The sequence below is a fragment of the Lactuca serriola genome, chromosome 7, assembly GCF_051521515.1.
Source record: "Lactuca serriola cultivar US96UC23 chromosome 7, Lser_US96UC23_V15, whole genome shotgun sequence".
NCBI classification, from domain to species: domain Eukaryota; kingdom Viridiplantae; phylum Streptophyta; class Magnoliopsida; order Asterales; family Asteraceae; genus Lactuca; species Lactuca serriola.
Genome location: NC_136414.1, coordinates 63371482 through 63393125, shown reverse-complemented (window position 1 = coordinate 63393125; position 21644 = coordinate 63371482). Strand labels below are relative to the sequence as shown.

The 21644-nt window shown below is 34.8% G+C and overlaps 3 protein-coding genes across 4 annotated transcripts; 1 reads left to right on the top strand and 2 right to left on the bottom strand.

The window, feature by feature from the left end:
* The first annotated feature begins 10930 nt into the window (after nt 1–10930).
* Nucleotides 10931–14899, top strand: LOC145061109 (CBL-interacting serine/threonine-protein kinase 24-like). Of its 2 annotated transcripts, none has more exons than XM_079008488.1 (16): nt 10931–11181; nt 11303–11390; nt 11712–11929; nt 12101–12163; nt 12258–12329; nt 12436–12543; nt 12662–12736; nt 12882–12935; nt 13073–13198; nt 13441–13530; nt 13626–13748; nt 13843–13959; nt 14077–14193; nt 14279–14335; nt 14453–14527; nt 14609–14899. In XM_079008488.1, the coding sequence occupies exons 3-16, from the start codon at nt 11765–11767 to the stop codon at nt 14702–14704; spliced, it is 1338 nt and encodes a 445-aa protein (XP_078864614.1). In that variant the 5' UTR covers nt 10931–11181; nt 11303–11390; nt 11712–11764; the 3' UTR covers nt 14705–14899. The 2 variants fall into 2 exon arrangements, with proteins under 2 accessions (XP_078864614.1, XP_078864613.1); XM_079008487.1 differs by having other exon boundaries at nt 10932–11181; nt 11708–11929.
* Nucleotides 14900–15061: 162 nt separating this feature from the next.
* On the bottom strand, nt 15062–17298 carry LOC145061108 (O-Glycosyl hydrolases family 17 protein). Its single transcript, XM_079008486.1, has 2 exons — nt 16955–17298; nt 15062–16306 (listed from the first exon to the last, which is right to left on the bottom strand). Exons 1-2 carry the CDS (start codon nt 17296–17298, stop codon nt 15154–15156), a joined length of 1497 nt encoding a protein of 498 aa, XP_078864612.1. The 3' UTR covers nt 15062–15153.
* A 398-nt stretch (nt 17299–17696) lies between these two features.
* On the bottom strand, nt 17697–20896 carry LOC145062873 (EIN3-binding F-box protein 1-like). Its single transcript, XM_079010462.1, has 2 exons — nt 20569–20896; nt 17697–19805 (listed from the first exon to the last, which is right to left on the bottom strand). The coding sequence occupies exons 1-2, from the start codon at nt 20591–20593 to the stop codon at nt 17941–17943; spliced, it is 1890 nt and encodes a 629-aa protein (XP_078866588.1). The 5' UTR covers nt 20594–20896; the 3' UTR covers nt 17697–17940.
* Nucleotides 20897–21644: the final 748 nt, after the last annotated feature.

Below are 21644 nucleotides of genomic sequence, written 5' to 3'. Positions count from 1 at the left end.
AAAGAGTTCAAGAATGAAGTGGAGAATCAATTGGGCAGGAAAATCAAGATGCTTCGATCCGATCGAGGAGGAGAGTACCTAAGTCTTGAATTCCACGATTATCTCAAGGAGTGTGGAATAGTTTCACAATTGACGCCTCCTAGGACACCGCAGTTAAATGGTGTGGCAGAAAGGCGTAATCGAACCTTATTGGATATGGTTCGCTCTATGATGAGTCGTGCTTCGCTACCAATCTCTTTTTGGGGGTATGCCTTAGAGACTGCCGCCCATATCCTTAACCGAGTCCCTACTAAGAAGGTTACCAAAACACCTCACGAGATGTGGACAGGGAAAGCTCCCTCGTTGGCACATATCAAGGTTTGGGGTTGCGAGGTTTTCGTAAGACGAGATACTCACGACAAGCTTGAACCTCGAAGTGAGCGATGTATTTTCATCAGCTACCCGCAGACATCCTTTGGATATCTCTTCTATAGACCGAAGGACAATGTTGTCTTCGTTGCGAGGAGAGGAGTTTTCCGAGAGCGAGAACTCATAAGCCAAGGAGACAGTGGGAGGCAAATCGAACTTGAAGAGATTCAAGAGTCGATAGATGAAGGAACCTCTACCGCTGGCATTCAACCCGAGGAGGAAACTCCGGTTGAACCAATTGACGAATCCCTACCTCTTAGACGTTCCGATAGAGTTAGAGTTCATCCCCAGTTTTATGGCTTTCATATTACTACCGAAGGGGACACGTATATTAGTGATGGTACACTAGTAAACCTTGATGAACCTAATAGTTATAAGGAAGCCATGGCAGGCCCGGAGTCTGTAAAGTGGAAAGAGGCAATGGATAGCGAGATCCAATCCATGTATGATAACCAAGTTTGGAATTTGGTTGATTATGTGCCCGAACGTAAGACCGTTGGGTGCAAATGGATCTTCAAGAAGAAGACCGACGTGGATGGGAACGTACACACATATAAAGCGCGATTGGTCGCGAAGGGCTTTACTCAAACTCCCGGAGTTGACTATGATGAGACCTTCTCACCAGTTGCGAAGATTAAATCTATTAGAGTAATGCTAGCAATTGCCGCATTTCATGATTATGAGATTTGGCAAATGGATGTCAAGACCGCCTTCCTTAACGGAAAGTTGGCTGAGGATGTTTACATGGCTCAGCCAGAGGGGTTTGTGGATCCGAAGCATCCGAATAGAGTGTGTAAGCTTGAGAAGTCCATTTATGGACTTAAACAAGCGTCTCGCAGATGGAATCTTTGCTTCGATGAGAAAGTCAAAGAGTTTGGATTTGTACGAAGTGAAGACGAATCTTGTGTATATGTCAAAGCCAGTGGGAGTATAGTAAGCTTCCTCGTTCTATATGTCGATGACATATTACTCATAGGAAACGACATCCCGACTCTGCAGGAAGTTAAGTCCTGGCTCGGGAAGTGCTTCGCTATGAAGGACCTCGGAGAGGCTTCTTACATTTTGGGAATAAGGATAGTAAGAGAAAGAAGTAAGAGACTAATTGGACTTAGTCAGAATACTTACTTAGAGAAGGTACTAAAACGTTTTAGTATGGAAAACTCAAAGAAGGGAGAACTACCGATACAAAGTAATGTCAAATTGAGTAAGACTCAAAGTCCGAGTACCGAAGCTGAGATAGCAGAAATGAGCTGAGTACCATACGCTTCCGCAGTTGGCTCAATCATGTACGCTATGACTTGTACTCGCCCTGATGTAGCCTTCGCTTTGAGCATGGTTAGCAGATATCAAGGGAATCCTGGCAAAGCACATTGGATTGCGGTGAAAAACATCCTTAAGTACCTTCGGAGGACGAAGGAATGGTTCTTAGTCCTCGGAGGGAGCGATGACTTGAAGGTGCGAGGGTATAGTGACGCCAGTTTTCAGATCGATAGGGACAACTACCGTTCGCAGTCGGGCTGGGTCTTTACCCTAAATGGAGGAGCAGTGACATGGAAGAGTTCCAAACAAGAAACCGTAGCTGATTCAACGTGTAAATCAGAGTACATTGCAGCGAGCAAAGCGTCGAAGGAGGCAATATGGCTAAAGAACTTCATCGGTGATCTTGGAGTTGTACCTGCCATAAAGGAGCCAATGGAGATTTTCTGTGATAACGAAGGTGCGGTTGCCTTGACCAAGGAACCGAGGGATCATGGTAGATCAAGACATATCGACAGAAAGTATCACTTCATTAGACATCGTGTAGAAGAAGGACAACTCGTAGTGAAGAGGATATCATCAGAAGATAACCCAGCAGATCCGCTTACGAAGGGACTGAGTAGGGTTAAGCACTTGCAGCATGCTAGGAGCATTGGGCTGAAGGATGATATTAGCATAGATTAGATAGTATTAGAAACGTGTAATAGATAAATGTAATTGACATTTGATGATTAAATAAAGGAGTTTTATTTATGAGTAATGTTACTATCTTATGTTAATCGTTTAGCTATTGTTTCACTTTGCATGTTTTGACTTCCAGAATAATTGAGTTTATTAGGAATAATCGAATTGTTCAAATGGTCCACAATCGTTCATATGTTGGGAGTAGATATGAATGAAGATTGTCATGAATTGGTGTGTAGAATGTCTAAATGGTGTTAGACATAGCAAAGGATTGCTACAACATTCATGAGTGCTTATGAACTAGTTTTGAGCATTGGAATAAACCCGCGCTTGCTGGAATCACCTTATGGAATACGATATAAAAGGTGATCGCAAGACGATAATATCATATAGTCTTAAAACCTAGATATATGGTTTATTATTTGTTAATTGATTGTACATTGATAATACGAAAACGCATCAGTAACTTGGTGTTATAAAACGTATTGTTGTGTATAGTTGGTAAATAAATAAGTAAATGCATATAAGTCGAAGTTTATCTGTAACTTTTATCTAAGAAGGTAAAAGCGATATCTCGGCCGCTCGATGATTTGATTTGACTTATGTGCCGGGCCCGGTCAGAACTGAATTGATGTGTTCGATTAAGTTCTATGTCAAATAAATCAGAGATCGAGAAACCTAAATGCTTGACTAACCATTTCATAGGATTGTCAGCATGATATCTAACAGAGGACTGTACGTTCCCTTATCTAAAGGACAAGATTGATTAGATCAGAGTTGACAGCGTCCTTGAGAGCTACGATTGCAAACCGAATTGTACTTGTGCATATAGTTACTAGACTTATCCAAGTGGGAGACTGTTGGAATAGTGTCTAAGGCTGCAACTATATTAGACAAGTATTTGATCCGGTTGTGCATGGTCCTTTTGGGTTGCCTTCACCATAGCAACTTGATAGGATGATTTATTAAGAGAGAGTAAATATTATTAATATATTATGAGAATAATATAATGAATAATATATTTTTTATTTGATTAATATAAGTCATAGAATTAATTAGAATTAATTTGGTGACTTAAAGAGATTAATTAAATAAAGGGGTATAAACTGTCAATTGTTTGATAGTTAAGCTTTAGACTGTAAATCCATTTGGATATGGTATGGACGAATTCTAAGAGCTTTTGGATAGCTAAAATCGTCCATATGCTTATCTATGGAATGGATTTGGATAGCCTTGAGAGAAGATTATCCAATTAGGGTTTAGGTTGTAACCCTTAAGGAGTCTACAAGTATAAATAGACCCCATGGCATAAGGAATTCGACATATCTCCAAAAGTAAGAGAACTCTGGTCGAAATTCCTCCCCTCTCCTCTCTCCCAAATCATCCTCCTTGCTTTGGTGTTTGTAAGCCATTAGAGGAGTGACATTTGTGACTCTAGAAGCTCCAAGACCTCAAGATCAACAAGGAACTCAAAGGTATGATTCTAGATCTGTTTCAATGTTGTTATTTAACCTAATTAGTAATTAGAAGTCTTGGATTCAAAGCATGTTTATTAGAAAGCCTAGATCCGAGCATTAGGGTTTTGCATGCGCACATAGGAAAGTTCTTATGGTTAAAACTCATCATTTTCATGTCTGGAAACACCCAAAACTCAATTTTTCTCAAAATAACACCCTACTTTGCATAGTTATTGAAGACCCTTTTCCCATTCACTTTGTACCATTTATTTAGGTTCTCACACATGTTTAGGAGGTGTTTTATCATCTGAAAACACTCCACTTAATCCAATAGGTGCTCATTGAAACCTTTAGATCATGATGATCCTCAAGTGTTTAAAAGAAGGGTAAACTAGTCCATTTTTCACTTCAACATTCTAAAGCTCATAAGGCTTATTCCTAACTTATTGAACACTCGAATAAATGTTGTCAAGCGCATAAAACCTTAATTAATCTCATTGTAAGTACAAAAACTAACCATGGAATCCTCAATTCTATTCCATGTTTCCCAAATTTCCCTTTAGGCTAAAACAACCACTAGAACCACTTATAGCTCAAGAGATCCTTCATGTTTATGTTCCAATTCCATCTCTAAAGTGTCAATTCATGTTCATGAATGTCATTCACTTACAATATGTCAATCATCATATAGTTATCCATAGATTTCCCAAAATACCCTTATGGCCAATAATTCAATATGTCAATAAAGGAATCAAGAAATCACCTTATGATTTTAATTTCAATCATTCTAAAAGTATCCATTCATACTTATGAACTTCCTTTACTCCTCAAAAGTCCAACAACTATGGATTCCATTGTTTTCATCATATTGTCCCCAAATCCATATCAATCCAAGCTTATACATGATTCTACCATCATGGATGTGTTTGATCATTCCACTTAGATTCATTGCCTTCAAACAACATCTAGGTCATTGAATCAATTCTAATCATATAAACATGAAATCCTTAATTTTAATTTCTAAGGTTCATAAGGGTTTTCACCCAAATCCTCAAATCCATCAATGGGATGAATGGATTGAGATTGAGATCATCAAAACAACTCAAGGGAGGTTAGAAAACCAAACCCTAATCAATGAAGCAAACTAATTTCGACATTGGGGTTTTCCCCTGTCACACCCCCAAAATCGATGAACGGCGGAAACGTTCTGGGGTGGAGGACGTCATGTACAGTATCACAACAATGCAAAGTAGTAAACAAGCAACAACATCATCCATTGCATTAATAATATAATTTCATACAAGTGTGTTCTGTAAAGTTATGTAGACACCAAAAATATACATAAAAAATAAAAGAGGAGTCTTGAACGAGCTCCAACTTCTCAAAACCTGGCACCTGTATCTGTCTATTGCTGACCTGAGAATACAAGTTATTTTGAAAGAGTTTATCAGCTTTAAAGCTGGTGAGATCATAAGTATATTAGTGCCTGTGTTTGTATGAAAGCATTTGTAAGATGTGATGTATAAGTTTTGTGAAGTTTGTATTTGTTTGAACTCTCCTAGAAAACCCTATGTTTTCTACTAAAAGTAGCCTTCTACCAAGGCATCTAGTATATGTGTGTGTGTCTCATGTAAGAGTGTGTATTTTCCCAAATCCGACTATCATTAACAAAAAATATAGCTTTTACATTATCGTGCATCGTGTGCATGTTCACGAAGTGAATGTAATCGGAAAAATATTATAGTACTGTAGTGTTATATTAAGTAACTATTGTTGTACTAACTACCTTAAGCAATTGTAATTTTTAAGGTAACATGTGATCGGCCTGTATCTTGCTATCGACTCAATAGTAAAACGACAATGTAAGATGCCGTAAAAATGACGTTTGGCACCCGTAGACTTGCAAGTCCCACTGTAGCAAACAGCAAGGTGTAGGATAGTCAATCCAGTATAGATCTATACGCAAACTCATACGCTCCCCAATTAAGGAGATTCTGATACAAAAACAGTCATGGCAGGTAGTGCCATGTCCTATTTAATGGCTCACATAACTGTGTTAATGTATATGTAATGTATATGTGTGCTAGTTGTATTGTGTGTTCTTTCTCTGTCTAGCCTGTATGTTTGTTTCTCGTCATAGTGTCTATTGTTTGTTTCTCATCATAGTGTCTATTGTTTGTTTCTCATCATAGTGTTAACATGTTTGTATACCCTTGCTACCCAAGGGCATTGTATCTCTTGACTCATGTATGAACTGACTCATTGTATGTTTCATTGTTCTAGTATTAGCATTAGTATTTTCCTAAACTAGACCTATAGTAGTTTACTACCAATGTATGATCATGTTTGAATACCTTTGCTACCCAAAGGTATGGATCTGAATGAAAGAACTTTTATGACTATATATGTATACATGATATACAATTAATATTTAAACTACCTTCGGACGGATAGCCGATGCCTTAAAGCCACATCCAAACAAGGAAAAGGAATTAAAACGAGCTAGCCTTCCTAAGTCTTTTAAACATTTCTTATATAACTATACATATATAGGCGGCAGGCATTTGACAATATATATGTATAAAAGAGTTTAAGTAAAAGAGTTTGTAAAACAGTTTGAGGTAAAACAGTTTGGTAAACAGTTTAACAAGTAATAAAACCACTTGTTTGGTAGTTATTAATCACATGTGATTGATATAATAACTATAATTGTTCAACTTGTATTCCCCCCTTCATAAAAGCATTTAAAAACATATAAAAGATCAATTAAGGGGGTATGAACTCACCTGTAGTGAGTGGTTTGGATAAAAGTGTTGGATAGGCTGCTAAGTGTCAAGCCGAGACTTGAACACACATGCGGATCCTATTTAACATATAACGATACATATATGAATATAATTAGTGTTTAAAACAACTAATTATTGAATTAGGACCACCTTAGGGACTAGTAAACACTTATATTGAAGTGTTACAACCATATATGATTGTATGAAGGGGGTATATGGCTTTACAAAGGAGTGTAGGGCCAAAATACACACTATATATGAGTGTGCGGCCAGGTGTGCGGCCGTACACCTAGTGTTCTTGGTGTTCTTGGCTAAAGATGCTACCTTTTATGAAGATCCTCAAGGAGATTTGGATGATACTTGAGAGGATTTTCGGGTCCTAGCTTTGTGGAAGTGTAGAAAGTGTTCCAAATGGCTAAGTGTTGAATATATAGGAGGGAGTGTGCGGTTGGGATGGGTGTGTGGCCGCACACACCTTGTGTTGGTGTGATTGGCTCAATTGCAAGGCAATACACCCATAATACTTATCCCACGACTCCTACCCTGCTTATACTAAGCTTTAAACACTCTATTTGACTCCAAACAGTGCTAGAAAATAGTAAAAAACGAGTTTAACTTTGATAAGAAATGAAGAATGTAAGCTAGAAATTTTCGGTTTGTCACATCCCCAAACCTTGAATTCGAAATATAGAGTTAGGGGATGAGAAATTATACCTCTCAAGCTTAATGTTGCTTCATATTTTCAATTCCTAGCTTGAGTCCTCAAGAACCACTCTAAATATTCATTTGTTTCATAAAAAATCGCCATTTCCTTCCTCCTTTCTCTCAATCATGTTTCTCCTCTCTTCAAGTGAAGAGAACCCCATCTAACTAGTGACTACTTTCGACAATTGGCACAAATGACCCCTAACCTACCTTGTTCTCATATTTAACACCATTTGATCAATAACTAAAAGGAAACATATATTTTTCACACTTTGACCCCAAAATTATTCATTTTTATCTAATTAGTCAAACGACTATGTTAACATTAGACACAAATTTTTCTATTTGTCGAAACTAGTCCTTCAACTTTACGACTTTTGTCAAATTACCATTACTTCAACTACTTTCACATTTGCTTAAAAGGTTGACATAATGAGTCCTTTACCATCCAATTCTTAACATTCCTCATCCATTTAACCTTGGTGAGTCAATTCTTGGTCAAACATACTTTTTCCAAATTGACACTTTGGGTCCCTTAACTTTGAAATGTTAACATCTCAGCCTTTAACTTTGCAAGCTTCATATTGACTAATGATATGATTATCCCTTGATTATTTATTTAAATAATTCTCCTATTATTTATTTATCCGTATTAATTTAAGAATCTGGTCTTAAATTTTAGGATGTTACAATGAACGTAAAGAGTGAAGCTTTACGTGCTTATTGAGCCTTGAGATAACAGATCTAGTGTTTGGAGTGATAGATCTGTTTGAAATCGTCTGAATGAGGGATTAGATCGAAGGGACTTGCCGAGTCCATAGCCTGACTCAACGAGTCGGTGAGGGTTTGTCCCGATGGGTTTGATTGTGCGATAAATCGACGAGTTGGGGGTCAACTCGACGAGTTGGGCTGGACCTTCTTGAGACTCCTGAGGAAACGAGGGGACTCGACGAGTCGGGTCAAACATGGACTGTTGACTCGATTTTGACTTCTGTTGACTTTAGGGTTGGTCAACATGAGTAATGGAGACCATGGAGGGGTAAAATGGTCTTTTACCCAATTGAAGAGTTAGAGAGAAAAGAATAACATTTGGTTACTTAGATTCGAGAATCAAGTACTAATTAGAAATATTTACCCTATGTGTTAGGCGGTGGCTAATTCGAGGTTCGAGTTCGAGGATATTTGTTTACTGGCTTACAAGGTGAGTCTTCTCATTATACTTTACCATGAGTGGTATCTATGCATGATCGGAGGGTCTTATGTGTTTATATTGAGTACTGTGATCTCCTACATTATGTCTATGTGATTTATGTTGTGTATTATTCTGTGCTTATTGAGTTAGGACCAGAGGGTCCACTCGAATTATGGGACCGGAGGGTCCCACTGAGACACATTGACTGGAGGGTCTTACTGTGTTATAGCCTCGAGTGGCCAATGAGTTGTGTGTGGTATTTTGGGGAACTCACTAAGTTTCGTGCTTACCGTTTTATGTGATATGTGTTTCAGGTTTTCTCGGGATCACGGGAAGGCACCAACTTGATTGCACACGTCAGAGAAAGAGTCATGTTTTGAGGATCCTGGATTATTAATCGATAAATTATGGAGTTGCGTTTTGTAAATTAAATCAATGAGATTTTTGTGTAATGTGTTACAAGAATTATGTGATTTTAAAATGAAAAATTTGTTTGAAAATTTCGGTGTTACATGTGGACTTGGCGAAATTCCGATTTTTTTTTTATTTTTATTTTTTTATAATTTTTACTATTTCTTTTCCATTTTAACCATCCAAACATCTAACATTCGCCGAAAATTGCCAAAATCTTATAAATAATTATCAAAATGTCATATCATCTTTATAAAATTTTGATGATAAATAAAATTAAATCTTATTCATTTTTTTTTTCAATTGTATGGCTAAAATTATCCTTACAGTACTCACCGATTTTTGAATACTCATCCCATCCAACTTAATTATATTAGGCTAAATGGCATGGTGATGCTTTTACCAATTGTAAAAATATGTCACATAGGTGCCACATAAGCTTTTACCATTTTTACCATAATTTGCTTATGAGTGGGGTGTGATAGTTTTTTTTTACCAATATAAAACTTTTATCTATACAAATAAAAAGAACGATGTTAAATGAAAATATATGTTTACTCGTTTATTCCTTTACCAATATAAAACTTTTATCTATACAAATAAAAAGAACGATGTTAAATGAAAATATTATGTTTACTCGTTTATTCCTCGTTGGCTATAAAGAACTCCCACTTTTATGTATTTTCCTAATACATGAAAGTACAACATATTAATGCAGCTGCCTAACACATACAAATTGTTTCCATTAGTAAGAAAAAAAAGAGATCGGTGACAGTTACATCACCAATAAATTTGGTTGATGGGTGGCATTACCGTATAGACTGCCACCTAAGCTTATCGACGATATTTTTTCAACGACACCGTCAAGCCTTAGAAGGGTAACTTTTATAAAATAAAAAAGAAGATGTTTGTGTGTTTTTGTCTTGTTATTTAGATGTTGTTTGTTTTTTGTCTGTAGATCTTTTGATATTTTTTGTCTGCATCGCGCAGATCACGCACATGCATTAGGCTTTACAGACCGTTGTTTTATTTTTTATTTATTATTTTTTTTAAGATTGCAGATCTTCTTGTCATAGATGTGAACCAAAGTCTTCAAACCTTTTCAGACATCTTCTAACCTAAAAAATATATATACTTTGTTTTTTAACTTGAATTTATTCCAACTTTATCTATGATATTGGAAAAAATGTTACAATATTTAAAGAAAAAAAAGGTTGATAACACAATCATAACCTTTGTGACAAATCATAATATTGTCTTATATTTTTTGTGTAAAATTTTATAAAATATTATTTAATGTAATATCGTTCATTTATTGGGAAAAATATTTATTGTAAGTTTTTAATTGATTTAATTGAAAAAGTAAAATAAAAACTTTGAAAATTTTCACTTAAAATCAAAGTTTATTTCCATTCATATTATGTGTTAAAATATTTTATCACCAATTATAATGTTTAAGTATAACTTTACGATCAAAGTTAGTTGATTTTTATCAAATATATACGATAATTGTTGCCATTTTATTTTCACTTTTTATATAATAATGCATACAAGTTAATCTATATCTGTTAATTATCTACAATAAAGTCATAAAATTATATAAAAAAAAAACTCTTTTAGTTTTTTTTAAATCAATTTAATTATATTTTAGTTTATTCTCTACAATATTAAAAAAAACAAATAATCTTTTTATTTCAAATTGTAGATGTTTGATCCACCTCTTTTATTGCAGAGGTTTGCAGATATGGGACAACACAACTTACTTTTAGTATTACTGTTTGCTAATCAAAAGCTTGGTCATGTCCTTTTTGTTCTTCAATAGTAAAGATAGTTGTTGATTTAAAAGTAGTATGATTGCTAATTATAATCATTATGAAATCCTTCCACAATTGGTAAACTTTTTATGTGCTTTTAAGTTGTCTAAATTAAAATTAAAAAAAAAAATTGTTGGAGCAGTATTATATTAATTTCAAAAAGAGAAAAAAAAAAAAAACTATTAATTCAAAAGCCATTTCTTGTAGTTCTAAATATTAAAGATTTTATAAACTCCATTGAACATGTATCTCATTTTCCGGCGACTTTCATCAAATTAAATTTGTCGGCTCGATTTCCATGTTGTAGCTAACAGCTCGTTTACTCGTTTCGCCGGAGCTCTACACAGTAACCGCCGATTCCAATTCCGCTGCATCTCCTTTCGTGCTCATCCATGTACGACGTTTTGTACCGTTTCTGAAATCCGTTAGCATTAAACTATGTATATGCGTAGTTAGGAAGTTATAAGGTGATTATTTCAACTGTTTCTATTACAATTTTAATATGATTTTTTTTTTGTTGAAATTGTGTTTCTATCGCCTAGGAGAATTTCAATTTCAATTAATCATCTCTTTTTCTAACAATTGTAGTCATTTGACGGAGAGTTGAGCGTTTTGGTGGTTTGTATTGTTCTCGGATCTCTAACTATACAATTGTTGCTTGATTTGCGCCTAAAATGTAAGTGCGTTTTACTCAATTTCTAGAATTCCTTGTGATTACACTATCCATGTATGTCTATTGCAAATTACCTGTATATGGGGATTCTATTCGCTGATGATATCATTTTTTAATCTCGCTGCTTGGAAACGAGTATTTAGGTCTTGTTATTGATTACAATTGTGGTATGATTTTTTGCTAAATTTCTGTTATTTATCACATCTCGCTAGGAGAATTTCCATTGTTTCTAATGGTCGAATACATTTAATTCTGTTAGGTGATTACACAAACTAATACTTCATACTTGTACTTCTTAAACTATTTGTGATTCCATGTAGCTAGCTATCAAATCAGTGGAGATAGAAACTTTGAATGTTGCAAGCCTTGTGGGAAAGATGAAAAGAGTGACAAAGAAGGTTGGAAAATATGAGATTGGTAGAACCATTGGTGAAGGTACATTTGCAAAGGTTAAATTTGCAAAAAATACAGAGACTGGTGAGGCAGTTGCCATTAAAGTTCTTGCTAAAAGCACAATACTCAAGAACAAAATGGTGGATCAGGTTTGGCTTTGTATCTTTTACATATTTAGTACCAATTTAAAGTGTCCTTCACTTATCTATATAAATATTATAGCTTTATCTTGTTATTCACTTAATGCTGACTTATATTGCTTTTGTAGTTATTTCTTGTTGTATTTGCAAATATTCTCATTTCTCTCAGCTGACTTGCAGATTAAAAGAGAGATCTCTATAACAAAGATGATGAGGCATCCTAATATTGTTAGACTCCATGAGGTATATATTTAAAACTTATGCAATATATTTGATCCTATATTACATTTCTTTATAGAAGAATTTTCCAATGATGCCATGTTTTTCCTTTGGTTAGGTTTTATCAAGCCACACAAAGATATATATAATACTGGAATTCATCAATGGAGGAGAGCTTTTTGATAGAATTGTAAGGTCCATTACTCCATTTGATAGAACACTGATATGTGTTAATCAATAGACATCATACAGGAAATCAATTTTTGTCCCTCTTCCTTTTATACCCTTGGTTGCAGGTGCACAAAGGAAAGCTTTCTGAGAAGGAAGCTCGAGAGTACTTTCAACAGCTTATTGATGCTGTTGCATATTGCCATGAAAAGGGTGTGTATCATAGAGATTTAAAGGTGAGAAAAAAAGGTTTAGACTTTAGACTTTAGACTTTAGAATAGAATTCTTTTATGGTGAAAAGATTTATTATTATTGTTATTATTTTCTGCTAACAGTCTTTTTTGTAATATGTAGCCTGAAAATCTTCTTCTTGATTCTGAAGGAAAGCTGAAGGTTTCTGATTTTGGACTCAGTGCATTGCCACAACAAGTAAGCAGAATTAGGTAGTGTTTGGTAGTTGGTTTATGGTAATTGAAGAGGGAATGGAATGGGAATCACCCATTCCCATTACTTTGTTCATTCCATTCCATCATCACATCTCTTGATGTGATTTTGTCTTTAAATTCTTTTTCAGGGTGTTGAACTTCTTTATACCACTTGTGGAACCCCAAATTATATTGCACCTGAGGTACATTATATATATATATATATATATATATATATATATATATATATATATATATATATATATATATCTCATCTTTACCAGATTCTTCTTATTATTTTTTTGGGTAAATTTATATAAATTCTTTATTTTGGGTTCAGGTTTTAAGTAACAAAGGATATGATGGTGGTGCTGCTGATATCTGGTCATGTGGAGTCATTCTTTATGTCATTTTGGCTGGATACCTTCCATTTGAGGAATCAGACTTGCCAAGTTTGTATAAAAAGGTTAACACTCAATCATCAAATAATTATAATTTTGTCACATGTTATATACTTATTGGCTGAAGTTGTCAAAAAAGGTATAATGGTTGAATCACTACAGAAAATATTAGGTCAAATCAATTAAATAGCGCAAGTAGAATTGCTTTTCTGTACTTTCCACTATATTTATTTATAGGCTCATAAAAATTAAAGCTTTATTGCATCTGCACTCTGTTAAGAATCTTTTTATTTGGAGTAACGTGCAGGTTAATGCTGCTGAGTTTTCATATCCTTTTTGGTTCCCAGATAATGCAAAGTCATTAATAAATAGGATACTGGATCCAAACCCTAAAACTGTAAGCTTATAAATTTATACAACTATATGTTATAATGGAGTTGATTTAATTATTATATTCATTTTACATGTAAAATGACCATTTTGCCCATGCAGCGAATTGGGATTGATGGGGTAAAGAAACACCCATGGTTCCAAATAAACTACACATCTATCAGCCATGGAGAAGACAGTGATGTCAGTTTAGACGATGTCCATGCAGTTTTTAATGGGATAGAGGTTTAATCATAATCCAGAAATTACTTTTAAATTATATTAAAAAACAAATTATTAAAATTTCAACTTTATATAATTCCTGTGGTTTATTTAACAGGATCAATACGTAACTGAAAAATCGGAAGAAAAAACTGGCCCTTTACTAATGAATGCATTTGAAATGATCACCCTGTCTCAAGGCCTAAACCTGTCTGCCTTATTTGACAGACATCAGGTACATCAGTCACAGTCACAGTCACAGTCACAGTCCAATGTCAGATAGATACCTGATTGTTTTGTTTTGTCTCAAATGTAAATTTATGTTTTTTAATTTTTTTTTTATTTTTTAAAGGATCGTGTAAAGAGACAAACTCGATTTGTGTCACGTAAGCCAGCAAAAGATATAATTTCAACAATTGAAGTGGTTGCGGAATTATTGGGTTTCAAAGTCCAAACACATGGCTACAAGGTTATACAAAATTTAAATTTCCATCATTTTCTTTTTTCTAATATATTTTTTTATTATAACTTAAATTCCATAAATGAATCTACAGATGCGTCTTGAAGGAGCTTCCGTGAATCGAGTGGGGCAATTTGCGGTTGTTTTAGAGGTAAAAGTTAAAACTTTTTCATTTCATTTTCTTTTTTATTACACTTGAAATATTTTTTTTTAAGAAACTTATTTTACAAAGAATTGATTATATTAATTTAATAATCTTTTTATTAAGGTATTTGAAGTTGCAGCATCTCTTTTTATGGTGGATGTTCGAAAAGCTGCTGGAGATACCCTTGAATACCACAAGGCAAGCAATATCTATCTTTCTTCCATTTTAAAAATACATAAATAATATTATAAATAATTATTGGGTTAAATATGAATGCAGTTTTACAAGAACTTTTGTAACAAATTGGACCACATTATTTGGAAACCAAAAGAAGGTATGGAGAATTCTTCTCTACTTAGAACTATGACTTGTTAAGTCAAAATCTTCCATTTCCTTTTATATTAAGTCAAGGAAAAAAAAAACATAGAGTTATAATATGTTCCCATGTAATTAGTTATAATATAGCAGAGATGATGAAATAGGCTTGTTGGATTTCTTAAATGGGTGTGTTAGGGTGACTTTTTTTGATGTTCTTGATCCATTATTTGAATGTATTATATGGTTGCAAAACTATACTATTAAAATAATAATCTATTTTAGTCATTTAAATACATTTTTGGTGATTAAATATAATTTAAGGGCTTTTTGGTAGAAACCGAACCATTCGGTGTTGAAACAGTAGGGACGTGAATGATTTAGTGAAACTTAAATAAACCAATAAACAATTAGAAATGCGACAGAAATCATTATTCATCTTTTGATAAAATAAATCACGTGAAACATAAAGTAGAAATACAACGTACAAGGTTCAAAACTAAAACTCCTCATGAAACCCAACTAATGATAAACGACAATATAACCGCCACCACACCGGAGTAACTCAAATCTTGCAATCTCCACCCTAGCGCCGCCACAGACGTCACCGGTTTCCGCGGCTTTTCATGCTTCCCAATATCAATCATAATTTCATATTTACAATCCGACATCCCTGTTGTTGGCTGAATTTTCGTAACAACAGACAAATTATGAAAATTACACGTCCCTTTTTGCTGATTAAACGTTTGAAAATATTGATTAAACGCGTATGACGCATTACCCCGCGCATCCAAACCATTACACGAAGAACCATAACCTAAACTCGTACAATCCGCATAAGTACACGCATACTTCACACTGTCAGCTAAATTAGGGTCTGATTCACTTGCCCCCTCTGCCATAACGCACCACTGTCGAGATAAGTACCGGACCCCTTTAGCTGACACAAGCGTCCTATTATTACTTCCTAAGTCAAGTTTATACTTGATTGTGCCATCATAATTAAAAACTCCCCAATGTCGTTCAAAATTACCAGGGTCTATGCTTTTCCGATCCTCATCGATAAGCCCGAAAATGTAAACATCTGGCGGTGTTTTCCTTTTCGGTGTCCCTTGTCCTTGAATTATCCGGCTTATCAACCCTTGGTTAAACTTCCGTGCATACCCTAAATTCGCATTCTGGTCACCGTCAGTTGGCCACCCGATCTCTCCGACGATCACCGGCATCCCTGGAAAACCATTCTTTTCAAGGGCCCACACAAGGGTATCGTAATTAGCATCAAATACATTTGTGTATGAAATTGTTCCATCAACCACCGGAGCATTTGTTCCGGCGAAGAATGCAAAGTCGATTGGAAAATGTGGGTCGGCGTAGAGGCTGAGGAAAGGGTAGATGTTGATGGTGAGTGGTGCTGCGTTGTCGCTTAGAAATTGGATGATGGAGATCATGAGGTTGTGGATGTCTGACCGGAAATTGCCTTCTGATGGGACGCCAGAGCTGCTTTCGTAAACGTCGGCGTTTAGTGGTACTGTTATTTTGACTTGACGGCCTAGACCAGCTTTTATTAAGGCGGCTTGGATGTTTTGGAGAGCCGGGAGAGTTGCGTTTGTGAACATGTTTTTGTAGGTCTTGAGAAAGGGTTCGTTCCCAACTGCTACATACCTAACAAAAATCAAAAATCAAAATTTTCAAATTAGACACAATTTTTATTTTAGAATCTTATTTTATTTTTTATTTAATCATCTTATATTAGATTAATCCAAGAAATAGTAATGTATTCGATTCGACTATTTTCATCATTTGTTTATTTATTTTAGAATCTTATTTTTATTTGTTTTATTCATCTTATTATATCATAACAATATTTTCAAAATAGAAAACAATTTTTATTGTTATTCAAAAAATAGATACGTCACCTTGTCTAGTATGATTGGATTAATTGTTATTCACCTTTAATACTTAAAATGATTTCATATAAATAAGTAAATTATATGAATAATTAGTTAAATATTAAGAAACATCATAACATATAAAGTTCTATAATGTAATAGAAAAGTTATACATTTGTTTCTAATTCCATTTAGTCACAAAATACAAGTGTTCTGATCATAATATAAAAAAAATGATAAGTAAAAGGTCGAAGAAATTTATCCGTAATTTTAATATTTTTTAATATATGGACAGACTACTGAAAATGGTTGATCATTAAAATATTGATTTGATCGACGCATTCGATACAACAATGCAAGTCCAACTTTTAAACGCTAATAAATAAAAAATAAAATTTCCGTACTTTAACATATAACTAACCTTATATCAACTCCACGTGAAACATAAGCAGATACATTTTTTGCCACCCAGTCTTCAGCAACCCTAACACCACTAGCCAATGGAGCTAAGAAATCATTAGGAATCCCGAGCATAACCTGAAGTCCTGAATTTCTAAGCGCATCCAAAACCCCAGGCTCAGCTTCAAACAGTTTAACTTTATCGAACCCATTATCCTTCATTAACTTCACCACAATATTAGGTGACAAAGGATGTGATGCACGCGTACCCCAATTAACCCCAAGCCCTCGAACCGATAATGTTTTGGAATGTAGTATGAAAACGATCATAGAAACCCACAAAAATAAAGATTTGTGGGATTCCATTTTTGTGGGTATGGAAAGTGGCAAAGGTATGTTAATATAAGGTTAGGAGAACTTTGTGAAAAGGCAAGGAATTGGACAAAAGTTGATAAAGGGATTAGATGCCCAAATGGATCAATCTTTGTGGTAACTTGTTCTAGAGATTATTTGGAACAAAGGTTAAGTTGGAATTAGTTTCTTTAACATTGTAAATATGTAAAAATGACGTTCTAATGTATTTTAGACATGTCTTATGACTTTTATATAACCTTACGTGTTTCTTTTTTTACTTAAAATTATATTTTATTTATTTGAATCGTTGATATTCTTTTACTTCAAAATTAAATGTCTTTTATTCATTTGAATTGTTGATGGTTTATTGGAATGTGTACTTTAATTCTTTGCGAATTGCGATAACGATATCGAAAAATAAAATAAGTATTATAAATAAATATCATTAATATAACATACAATAAAGTGTAACACAAAAAATTGGGAAATAAGATACTTAAATCCAATTAAACAACATGGGGTTTTACCTAACCAAAATCAACCCCAATTGTTTCTTTGACTTTGACCGTACAAAAAGTCAACCATCTCACGTTTGACCAACCCCAAAATGAGCCAAAAAACAAAAAAACCGGACCATAACCCCAACCGGTTCACTCAAGAAAGTATATCACATCTCCAAAGATTAATCACAAGTGACTCAATCGCACTCCTACTAATCAAATTACACCTTTGGAGGTTCAACCCCACAAGGGTTTCTCCCATTTTCTCAAAAGACAACATACTTTCATTTGAAACCATACAACCCGATAAAGAAAGAACCCGCAATCTCATATTCCCTTCACAACACAGCCAAGAAACACCGGAATCCGTGATTCCGCTCTTTGAAACATCAAGATCTTTGAGAAGCCCGCAATTTCTTCCGATTGCCGCCATGCTTTCGTCGGTGATTTTCCGGCACCCGCCAAGATTGAGTACTTCTAGGGTTCCGCCATGGATCTTGACCAAATCCACCACCACTTTGTCAGTCAAGTTTATGCAATCGGTAAGGTTGATTTTTTTAAGTCCGGCGGTGTGGGTTTTGAGAAGCTCGAAAAGGCCGGAATCGGTGATTCCGGAAAGCCCGGTTAGATCAAGATTATGTAAATTTGGAGATAACTTCCCGATCAGTTCCAAGTTCTTGTTTCCGAACCCAATGCAATTCTTGATTGTTAAAGAATGTAAAGATTGATTTTTTTCGAAAAAGTCAATGGCTTTTTCGTCTAAATCTATAACCCCCATACATTTTACAACCGAAAAAGATTTCATCTTTGAGTTTTGATTCGACAAAGTACCCAAAATCCCTTGTTGGGTTACCCGATTACACTCTTCTAATTGCAAGCTTTCAAGAAACCGGGCAGCTCGGGCAAACGAAATCAACCCTTTATCGGATAAAAACCAACACTTTTTAAGAACCAAATGTTTCAAAGCATGACAACCTTTTCCTATCACTTCAAGGCTCAAATCCGTGATCCCACAACATGAAATTACCGTTAAGGACATCAAAGATTCAAGATTTCCCGCATTACCCATCGCCCAAAAACCTTTTTGGCTCACGTTTCGAAGGTTTGTGAGGGCAAGATTGGTAATTGACTTCCCGTATCGCCCGATCACCGCTAGTGATAAGTCCGATATATCTAAAGATTGAAACTTTACCTTTGTAAGAACCAAAGATGATGAAAAAAGAGTAGCAACACCTTGGTCACCAACATTCGGGCAGTCTTTGATGGTGACCGATTGTAGATTCGGGCAGCACCGGGCAACGGCTTGAAGGCTTTTGTTTCCAATGTTTTTACAAGATTCGATTGTCAAAGAAGACAGATTTGGGCAGTTGTTGGCGATTGAAATTATACCCGTGTTGGAAATTAAAGGGCAATGACAAAGATCAAGACTTTCTAAAAAGTGGCATTTGGAGATTTCGATTAAAGATTCGTCTCCAATCATGGGAACATTCCATAAAGAAAGAACCCTAAGATTCGGGCAGCCTCGGGCAATCGCTGAAAATCCAACACTTGTCACTTTATCACTTCCCCTGACCGAAAGCTTGCCCAATCCACCTCGGGCAGATGTTCCAACCGCAATGGCAGCAAGTCTTGTATCGGTTGCTTTCTTTCCTTCTAAAGACCTTGTGAGATACCCATCGTTCTCTTGTTCATCATCAAATGAAAACTCGTTGTTGACTTTGACTTTGACTTTATCAATAATTTCTGAGGTTTTGAGATTACTTATGAGAGTAAGCCACCGGAGTGAGACACAGGCGGCGACACTCCTCCCTTTGCCGCCAGATAACCGCCGGAAGATCTCGTAAAGACATTCATCCGGGAGGATTTCGATTGATGGATTGTTTTTGTTATTGGAAAAAAGGCTATATGAATCATTGATTCGTGAACGTTTGCAAGGGTGGTTATAAACATCAAGAATGGAAAATAAACGGTTTGAATTCATGGAACATAATGATCCTCCTGTATGATGTTTATCATCACCTATAAATCCAAACACAAAGATCATCAGAAACTAGATTTAAGACAAAGGGTAAAATGGTCATTTACATTCATTCAGACAGGTCATTCGGTGCACAAAATAAACATTATACTTTATCCTTTATCCGGACAGACATTATTTATCTATACAGCCATCAGATTCCAAAATCCAGACAAAGGGTAAAATGGTCATTCAGACGGGTTCGGTGCAAAAAAGAGTCTTTGTTCATCCAATCGGAAATCAGCCCTAAATAGAATCAGTCCTTCCATTTAGATCCTCAAAAGAACATTCAATGTACCAAGTTTCATATTCAACGATTATGCTACTCATCATAGCAAATTTCAAGATTTACATGTATTTATAGTTGAAGAATCAAGAATGGTCCCTAAAACGTTAATGCTTTGTACTTAAACTATAACTACAATCTAGGGTTACAAATAGATAATCACAAAACCCTACAGAATAGTTTATTAAATCTTTTATGTCTATTCTACTAAGATAAACCCTAAAAACTGCTTCAAAGTTAAAAAATATTTAGGTTCATAATGTCAATTCTCAATTCCCCCATTCAATTTTAACCAACATAAACAAACAAAAATGGATGAAAAAACACATAATTCAGAAATTTAAGAAATACCCAGAAATGAAAACCATCCCAATTAAAAAAACCCATCAAGATCTAACTAAAAATTTCAATCTTTGACCTAGAAACCAAGAAACCCCCAATTGGAAAATTTCAAGAACAAGAAATTTAGGGCAACTTACCACAGTAATTAACCAAAGTAGGCATCTTTGTAACTTCTGGGAATAACCCACCAAGAGAGTCTGATATTCCACCGAAAAGCACAAAGAAATTATCAAAAAAGTGTAGTACTTGATTGATTTTTTTTCAAGATTTTATTGCGTTTAACCTAAATTGTGAATTTGTTGAAGAGCATATACTTAATTGTGTTACAGGTTTTCTGGGCTATATATATGTACATATATATGGGGGTGCATGTATGTAAAAGTGAGGTTTAGTCTACAAATACATTGCCTGCATCTCCCCCTAAACCATCGCAGAAGATGTTAAATGCATGTTGCATATACATTCATTGAATCTTTAAAGAATTCATATTGTTTCCGGTTGTTTCTGTGGCATGACAACTTGTACCAACACTAGGAGCCCAATGATTTTATTTTATTTTCATTTTCCGTAGTGTTCCCATTTGTAGGTTTGAAATAATTATGTTTCATGATTAGGATGAAACGTTGTATCCAAAAAATAATAACACAACATTAACAAAACTTACCATCACGAAAAAGAGTAACAAAAATGATCTAGCTTTTCTCATATTCATAAAATGACCATTTACACTAAAACACCATTACTTGAGTATTAATGTATGTTCTGGAGTTGAAAAAAGGTTGGTGAGATGTGACATAAACATATTTTGAAACCGCCACAAAGAAGGGATGAAATGTTCGGGACTGACTTCGTACATTTCGAACAGAATATGGTACGTTCCGAACACATTTTGAAATGGTTTTCATATTGACCTTTTGTTTGGTGCATTTGTTTCACCCTTTCTATTATTACAATTTACGCATTATGATTATCAACCTCGAACAGCTAAAAATAAGTTCATTAAATCGAGTTCTAGAAAAAATAAAAAATAAAAAATAAAAACTTTGTCAACATGAGTTCATTAAATCAAGTTCACGAAAAAATAAAAATAAAAATAAAAACTTTGTCAACATCCTCTTTACTATCATAATCTTGAAAAAACCAATCTAAGAATTATTTTATAATGACTTAAAATGGTAATATATTTTTCGATTTGTATACATTTGGTCACTGA